The following is a 13,457-nucleotide window of genomic DNA, read 5'->3' as shown; positions in this document are numbered from 1 at the left end:
ATGTGTCTGCTATTATACAATATGATACAAATTAACATGCAACTCGATTGAAGTGATTTGATTATGAGGATGACTTCCATCCAAGATATTTGTCTGCAATCACATGTTTGAAATTTTGGTATTTTTAAATTGAAGGTAGCTAATGTTCTTGGTATGATAGTGTTGTACGATCCACTTCAAAGTATAAAGTCCACTGACTTAGTCTCCAAAGAGTAGATAAATATTAGTAATTCAAAGGAAAATATGAAGAGATTGATTAGATTGATAAACCTTAACCAGTTACATACTTCAACCCATTTAATAGAAAAAGAGCGGTTTTTATTTAGAAGGGAATTATTCTGAAGCATAGTCTCATGCTATTTAGATAAAGGACCCTTATAAGCAAAAACAATTGAAAAAACATTCCATTTGATATTTAAACATCTTTCTTCATACCCGAACCCTTTTGGTCCATATCCGAATACAATTTCCTTACTTCTAATTTCTCTTACATCGGTCCATAGCATCTTCTTGATTCGGTGACAAACCCTGGTAGCTTCTCTTCCTCACCCCCACTCAACAAATCTAAAAACAGTTTCTTGAGAACCACGTAACAACATTATGATACTTGAATGAGCTAAATCAAGATCTTTGACGTAAGCGGAGTAGTACCTGGTGCATTTCTTGGCATTTGTGTTGAGCTTTCTCTTTCTGGCTCACTGTGTATCCAACCACCATATTAGCAGCCGCTGCTGATTTATTTTTAATCAACTCCACATTCTTATAGCCACCTTATGCCCTGCATATCCCACTGCACCTTCCACCGTCCCTGCAATCGAGTTTGTCCCTTGCACTATCTACCCAACCACATCTGTTTTATGAGTAGCCACTTCGGCGTAATGAGCAGCTTCTGCCACCATCACCAGACGATTCCTTGCTCAATTTCATTGCTTCACATATTTCTTAAACAATTGTAGCCTTTCGCTGATACCGTTTTCTTCTCTTTCTCCCTTAAATACTCAGAATTTCTCTGAGCTTTCTTAGCTGCAATGTCCTTAGCTTCAAGAGGTTTGTGTAGCGTGTAGTTTTTATGCTCTTGCACCCTGTTCAGTCTTCTTTTAATTAGCCCCACAAACATTTAAGTTAAGATTAACATATAGAGATATCTTTGCAGACATCTATACAAATGGTACAAAAGTAAATCAAAGCTCTTTCTTATGCAATGATGTGTAATAGCTCAAAACCACTAACCTTTCTCTTTCATCCTAACCTCTGGAACTGATTTTTCAGATCCCTCATCTTCCTTTGGATATTTCTTCTATGAGTGAAAAGTAATCAATGATTGGTCAACGACCAACATAACAACCAATCTATAAACTGACACTTGATTGACACTTGTTTTACCAATTTCTTGTTGTACGGTCTCAATGTTCTTCTCGTAGTCAAACTTGTGATTTTCAGCCTTGGCAACATGAAGTTATTTCTCCTCACTTATTGTAAAACACAAGTATTATACTTTGTTATGACAACTGAGATGATAAGCTAATAACACAACTATGGGTAATTGTTGAGAGAACATACCCCATTTGTCAAGAATTTCCACTTATCTCCAGCAGCTTTTGCAACTTGTATGTCCATACAAATAATAGAAAACCAACAAAAAATACATTACAATCAAATTAAAAAGAGGAATAATGGCAACAGATTTATAAGTTCATATAACCATTGTCAAATACTTTTGACATCAAAATAACAGAAAGGATTCGAACCATCTAACCTGTATTAGATTTCACAGTAGCCAGAGGAAGAACTTTTTTAAATAAAAAAATTTAACCCATGGAAACTACTGAACACAAAATAAAAGAAGAATTTGCAGGCGATTATTACATGAAAAAGAAGAAGGCCCCGGCTGGCCTTTTTGGTTTGTTTGGATCAGTTGCAGCCGCTTTGCTACATCCTGCTCACTTCGGTGGCTCCTTGGTCACATAGATAATCCACCTGGAGAGATCAAAATGAAGTATGGAGAGGAATTTGAGTAGGTAGCCAGGTACCGATTAAAAATCACATACATAGAAGAGAGATCTAGAAAGACACTGAAAATGAAAACAAATATTATTCGGCTCATAAACAAACTATCAACATGTATAAAAAAATCACAAAGGGATCGGGGAACACAACATCGAGAGGAATTAGAGATAAAATCATAGAAGAAAATCAAACAAAATTACCTTGCGAAAGATTGTCGAGCAAAGAAGGGAGCAAAAGGATAAATGTATGAGATCTTGGCCTAATGAAGAAGCATTAGTCAAGAGTTGCAAACTGATGAAGGTAGCTTCTTGGTGAATGAGAGCACCGTAAAAGAGCTATATATATAACGTTTTTAGGTGTGAGAATTGGAAGAGTTGATTAGCTTTGTGTTAATGCAATAACGGTTGGGTCTTTATGAGTGATAGGGGTGGAAATGAGACTCTACGCAGGTGAATCGGTGGAGAAGATAACATAGTGATTTATGATTGATTTTTCAATGAGAAGGAAGAAGAAGTCGAATCGGTCTGGAGGCGATATTTTGTCAAAAATTAGGTAGGAGTTTGGGTTTGTAGAAATAAAGACTGGACAAAAACAGAGGATTACTTAAAAATGAAGCTGCCATGTCAATTTTTTACTGGTTGATTATTTAATCCAACGTGGACAGGCTCTCCTTTAACCATATTCCCCTTTTAGTATAGGTTAGATATAACGATTCTCACACCTTTATTGTTTTAGAATTTAGATGGATATGTTGGGTGACAACTCACAAGTAGATATTTTGCGCTAGTTGGCAAAAAGAAAAAGAAAAGAAGATATTTGCGAGTCACAATGGTTAAGGCCAGAACCATAACTCTAATACTTGAATATGAGATATGAGATCTCAAATCCCTCACGTGACGTGATCGTTGTCTATACTATATAGAAAAAAGCACGCAAGTTGACTTAGAAATCAAACAACCAATGATATGTTGCGATTCTCTTCCGAAACTATGTCGTTTCAATCGAACATAACGAGGTATTTAGAGCTCCTCAGTACCATATGACTGCTGCTGAGTCGTCTCGCTGCCGGAAAAGCTCCTCTTCACCTTTTCTTTAACTGCTTCCGCCGCATCACACGCCACCTCCGCTGCTGATCTGGCAGCTTCCTCCACCGAATCTTTACTGTGCTCGAAGCTCCTTGTGACCGCCTCTTTCATCTTTCCTCCTGCTCCCATTGATGGATCATCCTTTCCTCTACACAAATGCAAAGAAAATAACGCGCGTTATTAAGAAAGAAGCTACTTCGACTAGAAACCACGTATGTCTCAGTTCCGATTAGAGAATTTTCATTGTTTCACGATATCGATATCATGTTTTCGTATATCTAATTAACTTTAACTTTATGCATATAACCAAAGTTATATATTTTATTATTTTATTTATAATTAAATAAATAAAATTTAAATTATGTTTTATTGACACTTTTGAAGGAAATATACGGTAGAAAAATAGGAAACAAATGGAGAATAATATTATATGATCTGTAAGACTGACTATTTGAACTGAGTGTCTACTTACTCTATGTTTGGAGGAAAAAAGCGGGCGTGACCACGACCTAAACTCTCTTTGAGTTTCCCCCAGTAATCATTACCAGACTGTTTGATCCTAGAGAACCAAACCGTAGTCGTTTTATCTTCCGGAGGCACCGCTCTCTGGTAATCCTCCTCACTGACAACATTCACAGAGAATACAAAGAAGATGACTAAAGATATGCTTAGCAAGTGGAAAACTTGCAAAGTCATTAATTTTCCGGCCATGTGTTTATTTTCGTTGTTAAGGTTCTCTATATTGCTTTCTCTCTGTGTGTTTAAATAATGCCGGTGAGTTGAACTTAAGGAATAAAACTTGTGGTAGACAAAATGTGTTACAAAGGTTACTGTTTGCCAAGGCAAGTCGGCAAGTGAGACGTGGTGGGGACACCACACGTGTCTGACGCGTGAACCACAGACCGACGTGAAGGTCGAACGTAAAGGAGGTGGGCTCATGTAAGACTTTACTATTACGTTTTATACCCAAATCCGGTTTATACCCGACCGTTTTATTGACATGTATGACTTGCCACTTACTGTAGAATTGGTTCGGTACTTACGAGTTACGACCATCGTAACCATATGCTAATCAGTACGATAAAACCATATTCTCTTTTTAAATTCCAAAGTCGCGAGACTCATATTTAACTTTTGTTTACCATCTTAGCAAGTGTTAGTCACTTAGTTGAGCTGGTGAGGATCATTTTTCAGACATTAGCGTCGCTGGAAGTAATTAATTGGTTTAAACGTCTCTTTGTCTCATCTTGCTTCTTCGTGTTGTATGTGAGATAAACAACAAAAAAGGTTCGTTGGCTAAGGTAAAGTTCCAAGTAAGCTACAGAAACAAAGCCCTAATCAAGCCTCTCCAGCACGTAAAAATTCAGATATTATATTTTTGCCGCTTATTGAGCAAAATCTCATTTTGATAGTAGGTTCTTGCCAATAGGATATACTACTTGAGGCGTCCATCAACTAACGAGTCCTGTTTCTAAAAGGCCATTTAACGAAAGAAACAAATTGAAATCTCATCCAACATAACGATTTTTTACACCTTTTTCTACTTTTGACCAAAATAATCTGCTTCGTTTTAGTAGCTTTTGCTCATACATGCATCTGTATTATTAACATTTCTCTCTACTTCAACCATTCACCAAATTTGCTTCATTCACGATCTGTCAAATCTTATCACTAGCAGTGCTCTAATAACTGGAGCAGTTTAAAAAACACAGAGAAAGCACAAGCGCAAGCACATTTGAAGAAAGTTAGTTTGCAAATATGGATAAACTAGTCTTAAATCCTCCCTAGTAGTTATACATATCCAGAGAGTACAAATCTTTTTTTCTTGTTTTAGAAAAAAAAGGATTTGGATAAAACCTTGAGATAGAGTATTTCACCATATATAATGTTATTTAAATGACAATGATCTTTCTCCTCTTGCACTCCCCCCATCAAGCGCCACTTGCATACAGACGAGTCCACTCCTTAGCTGCATATGTTCACAACGATATGAGACTCACCAGATTATAGAGGAACAAAGATTTGTTGACAGTTTTAAGATCATGTTTATCACCTGTCTCCACAGCTTCAGCTTCATTACTCTTCCAATGCTTGGCTATGTTCTCAGAGAGTGGATCATCTGGGTTTGGTGCGCTTAGAAGAGCTTGAATACTTGATTTTTAAACCACCATTGGAGAACCATAAAGTTTCAATAATTGATATTAACAACCGTTATTATGCATTAGAGACTAGAGAGAGTAAATCTTTGGAATAACAACTATACCTCAAAAGCACAGTTCTTATTTGTAGCGCAGGACTCCACTTGTCTTTCAATATGTCAAGGCAAATTCTTCCAAGCTATATATACATAAATGAAAGCATACAAAACATGTTTCATAAGGATATATAAGATAGTAAGAGAAAATAAAATAGTATAAATTTTGCAACAAACCTTGTCAATGTTAGGATGGTAAATCTTCGTGAGAAACCTAACCTGTGTTACAAATGGTAAGAACCTATATCAATATTGAAACTTGGATACCCTATCTAATCTTACAAGTGAAAATGAATTTGAAGTAGTCATAACGAACCACAGTAACCAATCTCATAAAACCCGAATCGGTATAAAACAAAAAAAAAATTATAATGTGTAAAGACAACCACCTTAATAGTCATTTACACTGCGTTTATACAATATTGTTGGGTTCCACTAGTTATACTCAAGTTACAATGGAATGTAATGAATGCAGCCAAAACATCAGAAACATGAAATGAAAATGAGTAAAACTCACAAAAGTTGAAGCAACTTACTTTGGGAGCTGCCATAGGATACTCTTCAGGCAAAAAGAGCTCCAACTTGAAAACGCCTCCTACAAATTGAGGATAAAATTAAAAAAAAAAAACAATACCAATTAACAAACATTTTAATGAACGTTAATAAACAAGACTTAAAAAAAGATAAATGGATGCAGCACTTAATCAATGATCTTGAGTACCTTCATAAGGAGACTGGGAAGGACCAAGAATCATAACATTGAAATATCGCATATTCTCCTCTGACGGTGACGCACTTATCCCCGGAGCTGCAGCAAGCAACACACACACAACCAATATTCCAAAATTCAATTTCATAATAACAGCTATATCAAAAATCAACAAGGATAGAATGAAGCTGATGAGAGCTTACCCGGTTCGCTAAGCAGGCGTTGAGTTTCCTACCAGATCCGAGAAAAAGTAAAAATCAGATGAGCTATAATCAATTGGCAACTTAAAGAGATCGGGAAACGCACCTTGATGATTCTTCGCGGTAGATTACTATTCGCCATTCTCGCTCGCTTATCGGATTCGATCGATGTCAAAGATAATTAGGGTTTTTGAGAGAGAACGAAGCTACGTCGTGTCTTGTCTTGTGACCCTTGATTGTTTTTTATTCTTTTTCCTTTTCTTTTTTTCCTTTTAGCGACGCGTTGGTCTAACGCAAAATATAAAGAAGGGATAACAAAGTTAAGACATTATTGGGAGAGCATTAGTGTGTCAACATCAATAACATGATCTTCCTTTTGCCTTGTGGAGAGATTCACTACAAACCACTATGAACCGTGAACGGGGGACGTTTAAAGACGAGACTGAGCAGTTATTAGTTGTTACATTAACCTCAAAACTGGACACTGAACTGAGTTTTATAGGTCTAGAGGGTTACTAAAAGATGTTAAGACTTCCACTGGTAAAGCTATCTTTGTTGGATACTGAAAGCGACGAAACTTTGTTTTGAAGTTGGGAAACTAAAAATCCCAACACTAGAAATTGTTGTTAAACAGGTAGATAAGTCGTGTAAAAAATCAAAATTAGCTCTCAAAGCAATAGTCTTTGCAAACCATTGTTTTCAAATATCACAATTGCAGATGATTTAAGGAAATGCAAGCAAAATTTGAGGGAAAATAAAAATTCAACATCAAGATAGTACTTAGAGTTGCCATATCTTTTGCATCTGGATCAAAAAAAAAAATACAGATAATACAGAAAAGAGAAAATAAATCATCATTTCATTGCTTTCTGAACCGAATCTGCAGGAATTTGATGCAATAAACCTCCTCCATCTGCTTGCTGATTCTTCTCCTGCTGTTTCAGATTTGATTTTTTCTCCATTTCACGCCATTTGTTGATCGCGAAAGTGCATAAAACTGCCAAAATCGAACATAGTCAAAATCATCGATTTAGTCAATCAAAATACAAGCGGATAAGAGTTTCGATCTAACTTACATCCGGCGCCGACGAAGTAGACCATACGGAGAACCTTCGGAGCCGGTGGACCTTCCTCTATCATTCTTCCTTCTAATCGCTATCTTCTTCTCCTCTCAAGAGTTTGTTTTCCAAAACGTTGTCGCTTCTATGTTCTGTATGTAACGAAATGAGCCCTAACCCGACGACCAACATAACGCAACCCGACCGGGTTTAACCCGGTTCTGAGTTTTTTTTTATTTTTGAAGTTACAAATTGGTTTGACCAACAATACTTTGGAACAAAGTTAAACATTATATCATATGTATAGTGTAAAAACTCATATTTATTACAAAACAATAACATAACCAAACAATGGACCTTGGGGTATTACAACTCTCTCTGTGTCTCTCTCTCTCTCTCTCTCAACATATATAAACCAAAAAACTTCAATTTGAGCAGCAACCGAGTTTCTTCAGAGCAGAGACATCATTCTTAACTTCGATTTTCTCCCCTTTCGGGACAGACCCATTCGCATCTTCACCAGCTTCGACTTGCTTCTTGCTAGTGATGCGGTAAATCTGCGTCAAAACCTCTGCGAAAGCGTCCTCGACATAGGTGGCTTCAAGGGCAGATGTTTCCATGAAGCAAAGCGATTCCTGCTCAGCATACGATTTACCATCCTCTGTCGGAACAGCTAGTAAATGGCGCAGATCGGATTTGTTACCAACGAGCATCACCACAATGTTTGGGTCTGTGTGGTTTTTGAGCTCTTTTAACCACCGGTCTACGTTCTCGAATGTTGCACGGCGGGTGGTATCGTATACTAGGAGTGCGCCAACTGCTCCACGGTAGTATGCACTGGTGATGGCACGGTACCTGCAACCAGAATCAAACCAAGTCTTAAAGATGGTGCCAAGAACCAGTGGTAAACTGAGCAAAGGTGATAATAAAGGTTTTAACTTTCATCATCCTAATCTCAGGCCAATCCCAAATCTAGATCAAGGACAGAAGGATGTACATACTGATTCAATTTCCAATTATTAGTTTTGCCTAAAATAGGGATATAAACTAAATTGCTAGCTCAAAGAAGGCTCAAGGCAGTGAAAACAATCGTTTAAATGGATGCAACTCTACTAGTAAAGAGAGCAAGTTCATTGCTTAATTCTAATAATAATCTGAAGTGATTCTGATTCAAGTGATCATTAACCAGACAAATTCATGTTCAACCATTTAATTAAGAATCATCCACCTCAAGCAAATCACTGTCATATTGAGTCAAAACAAGACTTATTTTCAGAAGAGAGTCTATTATTATTAGCTTCCTCCATAATCTATCCTTCAATGGTGGTCAAGTGCAGTCAACCATTGAGTACAAAAAGTCAACGGAAAGACTATCTAGTCAAATGCTGGTGAACACATTCACTAATCCAAACGCTTAAAAACTAGACACAAGCATAGAAGCCAGTGAATGAATGATACATTAAATAATCACCATCTCTAGAGACCTACAGATTCAATTCCAATGTAATCTCATTTGCTCAAATTATGCCACACACTCAGCGATCAAAAGCTAGCTTTCACAATCCAAGTTACCAAAAAAAAGATAGATCTATGACTGTTAGTGTGATCTTCGAAACAATGATAAAATCGAAAACACGCAAGAGAAACTAAAAGCGCAAGATCTAGCGTGACGAAAAAATAAAAACGAACCTCTCTTGACCAGCAGTGTCCCAAATCTGAGCTTTGACGACCTTATCATCAACCTTCAAGGTCCGAGTGGCGAACTCGACTCCAATGGTGGATTTAGACTCGAGGTTGAACTCGTTTTTGGTGAATCTGGAGAGGAGATTGGATTTGCCTACTCCGGAATCGCCTATAAGAACAACTTTGAAGAGGTAATCGTAGTCGTCTTCCACTTTGTACCCTGCCATCTCCCCCGTCTCCCGTATTTGCTTGCTTGATTGATTGAGAGAGAGTGAGAGAGACGCTTCAGTGTAAACAAACTGAGATTTGAAATAACTCGAGAAGATGGTGTAACAGTTAACGTGACTGGCGGTGATAGTGTTGTGATTATAAGCTGAGATCTGGTCCGTTGATCTCTCGCACGCGTCGGTGACTGTCAGTTTTATCCTCCACGTGTAGTGTCACTTGCGCGATAGGGCTGGACATTTTATCTGTTAAATTTGATTCGATTTGTTATTCATCTCGATTTCGATTCAAAAATTTCTGATATCCGTAAACTTTTGAAATAAAGCAAATACTAAAAATCAATATCTGTTAAAATCGAAGCAAATCACAAATATTTAAATTTTAGGAAGCGGATATCTGATCTGATCCGGTAATATATATACATGTATATCTTAATTATATTTAAAGTTTTAAATGTATAAAATTATATAATTGTTATTCTAACATATGATTTGACAAATTTTTTTCACATTATTACTTATATAAAAATATTATATAAAAGGAAATGAATAAATTTATGACAATTATAATTTTTTTCTTCAGTTTTATCTTTTAGAATTATTAGCTAAGTTTTAAAAAATTATAAAATATGTAGATTCACTATTCATTTTAATTTTTATCTTATATATCATGCAAAAAAATATTTTACAAAACAAATTTGTATCAAAATTTTAAGATTATTTGCAATAATCAAAACATATGAGATATCCATAAGTATTCGTAAATATCCGCAAATATCTATTTATTTTCCGGATATCCGTTTTTTCCGAATATCCGTATTTTTCCGAAGCAAAGCAAATCGAAAAATTAGATATTTTTGGCGTGCGAAGCAAATCACAAATACCTTCAAAAACCTGGATATTCTATCCGTGTCTAGATAATCGACTAAGAGCTTGGGATAGAGGTTTTGTATATGAAAAGACTGGTGGAGGCAGTGACATCGTTCACAGCAAAGCCAGAAAATTTGTAAACTGGAGAAGTGCCACACGACCGGATCTGTCAATCACTCTGGTACTGCATATGCCAAGTCCTAACTCTTAAGTGTGTTCGCCACCAGGTCTTTGAACTTCTCCCGAAGACCACTTGGGAAACTTAAAACCCACCACACTCTACCTACGAGAACCGTAAGAGCAGCTTCTTCTACAGAACGTCTTTACTCTAACGCTGAGGCTTCATCTGATCTGGGTGAAGCACCACCTTTTCCTTCTCCATCCAAACCATAGACGATCCTTCCAAAGTCAAAAAGGAACAGCACATGCATAAAGAAAGTTCATCCGACGAACACCCATCAGCCTTATTACCTCTAGTGAGCCTTCAAAGGAGAGTCTCTAAAGTTCACACGAGTAAGAAGTGACGCTGAGTCACCCACACGTCAAGACTGCTTCACGCGCCACCTTACACCCCTCTTCTTACTTCTCTAAGTTGCAAGCCAGCATGCAACATCAGCTTCCAGATCTATAACAAGAGTGACAAAATGCAACCCCATGTCACTGTCTCAGAGCCGAAAGCCGACGAAGCCAAAGGAAAAACAGCTCGTCGAGCATCAGCGACTAAACCCTAAAATCCGACCAGTCTCGTGGCCTCGTCTTCACATGGAAGTGATGAACAGTTCGTATATCAATGAGATCGACGATATGAAAACAACGTCACTTTGATTTTCTGAAGTAATTGTAGGCTTGTAGTCCATTTTTTAGTTAAAATTTGAATTAGGAAAATTAATTAATAAATAAAAAAATACAAAGAATAATAAAAAAGAAATTTATTAATTAATCCAATGACATTCTATTATAAATGTTGTGCAAATATAAGAGTTAATCTAATTTTGTACTCTTCTTTTAATATATTAGATAGTTCCTGGAGAGCTCAGAGCGTGTGATCAATTGTCAATTAAATATCTCATAGGAGTATTCTTAAATATACATGATTATTATAATGTAACTTTAAGTAATTACTATAGATAAATAAACTAAATAATATATGGTTGATTAACATTCTAGTTCATTAATAAGGAAATTTTTTTAAAGAAAATTCATGAATCCCTATAACTTACGAAGTTTTCCATTTTCTTATCTGAATGTTTGGTCATTAATTACTAAATTAAAACAAAGTAAATTTGAATGTATTAAAAGAATAACTAAATGACAAATGCTAAATTACCTTTTTTCTAATAGGATTGTGCCATTATTGTTTCTCAACGTCTTCATGATCAGGATTAGCTTCCTCAGTTGACCTTATATAAATAGCGGCATTAACATGAATAGGTGATCAAGACTCAGAAACCCTAGCTCGAATTGGTGTTGCTTGTTCAACAAGCTTTCTCAATTGTTTAACACTTTAACTCAAGCCTAGACGTTTGCGTTTCGAACTCATTGGTAAAATCACACGGCTTAAATTTTTTTATAGAGATGACGTTAGAGAAGAAACCTGTTGGTGTTGATAGAATCATCGAAAAAAAAGAAGATAAGATCAGCCAGTTACCAGATTGCTTGCTTTATGAGATACTTCTCAATCTTCCCACGAAGGATGTGATCAAGGCTAGCCTGTTATGTCGCAGATGGAGAGATCTTTGGCAATCTGTTCTTGGATTGGATTTGGAGTTTAAGGGCCCCAGAGATTTTGATAAATACGGTTTCTTCTACAGATTTCTAGATGTGAAGAGGGACGTGTGCTTACAAAGAATTAAGCTACGGTATGTTAGATACAAGGACAATACTTATAACGAGACAACAATAGACACTGCTATTAAGCAGAAAATTCAACATTTAGATGTTGGTTATGTTGACCCAAAAAGAAGAAAAGATATTCGTTTAAGGTTAATTAAGATACCTCCAACCATTTATACATCGTGTGAGAGGTTGGTCTCTTTGAAACTCTATCGTGCAACCTTGCCTACACCTCCGCAGTCAGTTTCTTTGCCTTGTCTCAAGTTCATGGATCTCAAACAAATCTGGTTTGTTGGCAGTTTGGTAATGGATATGCTGATCGCTGTCTGTCCAGCTTTAGAAACCCTCACTGTGGATTTATTGTATGGAGTCGAAGTCCCATCTCCGTCTCTTTTGAACAGTCGCTATATTGAAAGAATCATTATGAATGATTTGAGCTCCATTGTTAAGTTGTATTTTGTTGGTTTGATTACTTCCGTTGAAAACTATCTTCATTTGCTTACAGTGATCTCTCGTGTAAGAGAGTTAACCATCTCTTCTGACATTCTCACGGTAAACTATTTTTCTCTCTAACTTTAAGACTTTTGTTGTTGTTGTTGTTTCTCTCTTAACATATTTATATGTTGTTTTCTTTGTTTGAAGGTCCATCGTAAGTTCTCCAAATCGGAATCATTACCCCAGTTTCATAAACTTTCTTTCTTGAGCGTCAAGGCTATCAATAACTTTGGATTCTGGGAACATTTGCTAGTTTTTCTTGAGAAGTGTCCAAATCTAAAATCCCTTGTCATGGTTAGTATTTCTCTTAGTTAACCAGCTAATTAATACTTAGATTCTGAAACTGTCTCAAATACTTATACTAACTACTTTATCTTCTTTTTTACTCTCTCTACATTGCAGGACTTTAAAAGTTACAACTATGGATTAAACTTCTTCGATGTGCCTCAGTGTGTCTTATCATCGCTTGAGTTTGTTGAGGTAAGAGCAAAGGACATGGCAGATATGAAGAAAATAGGGAGATATTTTATGGCTAATTCAACAGCACTCAAGAAATTTACACTCCGTTTAGATCAGATAGAAGAAGAACATTATGTGATCCTAAACGAGCTCTTTGCATTGCCAAGACAATCTATGGAGTGTGAAGTTGTTGTTCGCTGTAGAGCTTTTGGAACATGCAAGCCCTTTTCTTTGTTTACTTGTGCTAACGGTTTCTCCTGATTGGAAGTCATGTACTTTAGGGTTTGAGCTTTGCAGGTCATTTTGTGTTCCATATTTTGGGAAGTCGTAATAGGCGCTGCCTAATTAGGAATCTCAATGAAATAATCTCCAAGGTAGGACAATTAACTCTGCTATTTACTTTATGCTCTGCTTAACCATATGATGTTTCAGTTTACATTTTTCAGATACTAAAACAATGTGAACCTGCAATTATATATTCCACCACATTCTGATGTACCCTTTTTATTCAACAAACAATATGTTTTCACTTTAGATCTTTCTGGTGTAGAGGTATGTAACTAAAGTAATGTTTTTAAAC

General features: G+C 36.4%; 5 protein-coding genes and 1 long non-coding RNA gene across 8 annotated transcripts; 1 reads left to right on the top strand and 5 right to left on the bottom strand.

Moving 5' to 3' along the window:
• Window positions 1-256: 256 nt before the first annotated feature.
• Window positions 257-2,579, bottom strand: LOC125578569. Of its 3 annotated transcripts, none has more exons than XR_007316674.1 (6): window positions 2,208-2,579; window positions 1,561-1,977; window positions 1,384-1,469; window positions 1,231-1,297; window positions 652-1,082; window positions 257-564 (listed from the first exon to the last, which is right to left on the bottom strand). It is a non-coding gene; the product is annotated as an uncharacterized LOC125578569 (long non-coding RNA). The 3 variants fall into 3 exon arrangements; XR_007316673.1 differs by having other exon boundaries at window positions 257-1,082; window positions 1,561-1,604; window positions 1,867-1,977; XR_007316672.1 differs by having other exon boundaries at window positions 257-1,082.
• A 249-nt stretch (window positions 2,580-2,828) lies between these two features.
• Window positions 2,829-3,852, bottom strand: LOC106416019. Its single transcript, XM_048741676.1, has 2 exons — window positions 3,565-3,852; window positions 2,829-3,240 (listed from the first exon to the last, which is right to left on the bottom strand). The coding sequence occupies exons 1-2, from the start codon at window positions 3,801-3,803 to the stop codon at window positions 3,027-3,029; spliced, it is 453 nt and encodes a 150-aa protein (XP_048597633.1). The 5' UTR covers window positions 3,804-3,852; the 3' UTR covers window positions 2,829-3,026.
• A 974-nt stretch (window positions 3,853-4,826) lies between these two features.
• LOC106434895 (ubiquitin-conjugating enzyme E2 36) lies at window positions 4,827-6,583 on the bottom strand. Its single transcript, XM_013875744.3, has 8 exons — window positions 6,362-6,583; window positions 6,259-6,286; window positions 6,068-6,154; window positions 5,883-5,941; window positions 5,524-5,565; window positions 5,356-5,429; window positions 5,146-5,243; window positions 4,827-5,061 (listed from the first exon to the last, which is right to left on the bottom strand). The coding sequence occupies exons 1-8, from the start codon at window positions 6,395-6,397 to the stop codon at window positions 5,024-5,026; spliced, it is 462 nt and encodes a 153-aa protein (XP_013731198.1). The 5' UTR covers window positions 6,398-6,583; the 3' UTR covers window positions 4,827-5,023.
• A 313-nt stretch (window positions 6,584-6,896) lies between these two features.
• On the bottom strand, window positions 6,897-7,412 carry BNAANNG13020D. The gene is made up of 2 exons (XM_013875738.3): window positions 7,332-7,412; window positions 6,897-7,252 (listed from the first exon to the last, which is right to left on the bottom strand). Exons 1-2 carry the CDS (start codon window positions 7,393-7,395, stop codon window positions 7,110-7,112), a joined length of 207 nt encoding a protein of 68 aa, XP_013731192.1. The 5' UTR covers window positions 7,396-7,412; the 3' UTR covers window positions 6,897-7,109.
• Window positions 7,413-7,584: 172 nt separating this feature from the next.
• On the bottom strand, window positions 7,585-9,341 carry LOC106434888 (ras-related protein RABA1b). Its single transcript, XM_013875737.3, has 2 exons — window positions 9,003-9,341; window positions 7,585-8,168 (listed from the first exon to the last, which is right to left on the bottom strand). The coding sequence occupies exons 1-2, from the start codon at window positions 9,221-9,223 to the stop codon at window positions 7,739-7,741; spliced, it is 651 nt and encodes a 216-aa protein (XP_013731191.2). The 5' UTR covers window positions 9,224-9,341; the 3' UTR covers window positions 7,585-7,738.
• Window positions 9,342-11,403: 2,062 nt separating this feature from the next.
• On the top strand, window positions 11,404-13,415 carry LOC106434901 (putative F-box/FBD/LRR-repeat protein At1g16940). Its single transcript, XM_013875753.2, has 3 exons — window positions 11,404-12,475; window positions 12,566-12,712; window positions 12,821-13,415. The coding sequence occupies exons 1-3, from the start codon at window positions 11,666-11,668 to the stop codon at window positions 13,136-13,138; spliced, it is 1,275 nt and encodes a 424-aa protein (XP_013731207.2). The 5' UTR covers window positions 11,404-11,665; the 3' UTR covers window positions 13,139-13,415.
• The last annotated feature ends 42 nt before the right edge of the window (window positions 13,416-13,457 follow it).

Source organism: Brassica napus, chromosome A9 (genome assembly GCF_020379485.1).
Source record: "Brassica napus cultivar Da-Ae chromosome A9, Da-Ae, whole genome shotgun sequence".
Lineage (NCBI taxonomy): Eukaryota > Viridiplantae > Streptophyta > Magnoliopsida > Brassicales > Brassicaceae > Brassica > Brassica napus.
Note: the sequence above shows the minus strand (reverse complement) of the source record. Positions and strands in the feature narration are given on the sequence as shown.

What these genes read in the sequence shown, in the direction of transcription:
- LOC106416019 (XM_048741676.1), bottom strand. Translation starts at nt 3,803, where the DNA reads ATGGCCGGAAAATTAATGACTTTGCAAGTTTTCCACTTGCTAAGCATA. An exon ending in TTTTTTCCTCCAAACATAGA is followed by an intron (nt 3,241 to 3,564) that starts GTAAGTAGACAC and finishes GCATTTGTGTAG; the next exon opens with AGGAAAGGATGATCCATCAA.
- LOC106434888 (XM_013875737.3), bottom strand. Translation starts at nt 9,223, where the DNA reads ATGGCAGGGTACAAAGTGGAAGACGACTACGATTACCTCTTCAAAGTT. An exon ending in GACACTGCTGGTCAAGAGAG is followed by an intron (nt 8,169 to 9,002) that starts GTTCGTTTTTAT and finishes TTCTGGTTGCAG; the next exon opens with GTACCGTGCCATCACCAGTG.
- BNAANNG13020D (XM_013875738.3), bottom strand. Translation starts at nt 7,395, where the DNA reads ATGATAGAGGAAGGTCCACCGGCTCCGAAGGTTCTCCGTATGGTCTAC. An exon ending in CTACTTCGTCGGCGCCGGAT is followed by an intron (nt 7,253 to 7,331) that starts GTAAGTTAGATC and finishes CGATTTTGGCAG; the next exon opens with TTTTATGCACTTTCGCGATC.
- LOC106434895 (XM_013875744.3), bottom strand. Translation starts at nt 6,397, where the DNA reads ATGGCGAATAGTAATCTACCGCGAAGAATCATCAAG. An exon ending in TTCCCAGTCTCCTTATGAAG is followed by an intron (nt 5,942 to 6,067) that starts GTACTCAAGATC and finishes CTCAATTTGTAG; the next exon opens with GAGGCGTTTTCAAGTTGGAG. An exon ending in ATCCTATGGCAGCTCCCAAA is followed by an intron (nt 5,566 to 5,882) that starts GTAAGTTGCTTC and finishes TTTGTAACACAG; the next exon opens with GTTAGGTTTCTCACGAAGAT.
- LOC106434901 (XM_013875753.2), top strand. Translation starts at nt 11,666, where the DNA reads ATGACGTTAGAGAAGAAACCTGTTGGTGTTGATAGAATCATCGAAAAA. An exon ending in TCTCTTCTGACATTCTCACG is followed by an intron (nt 12,476 to 12,565) that starts GTAAACTATTTT and finishes CTTTGTTTGAAG; the next exon opens with GTCCATCGTAAGTTCTCCAA. An exon ending in ATCTAAAATCCCTTGTCATG is followed by an intron (nt 12,713 to 12,820) that starts GTTAGTATTTCT and finishes TCTACATTGCAG; the next exon opens with GACTTTAAAAGTTACAACTA.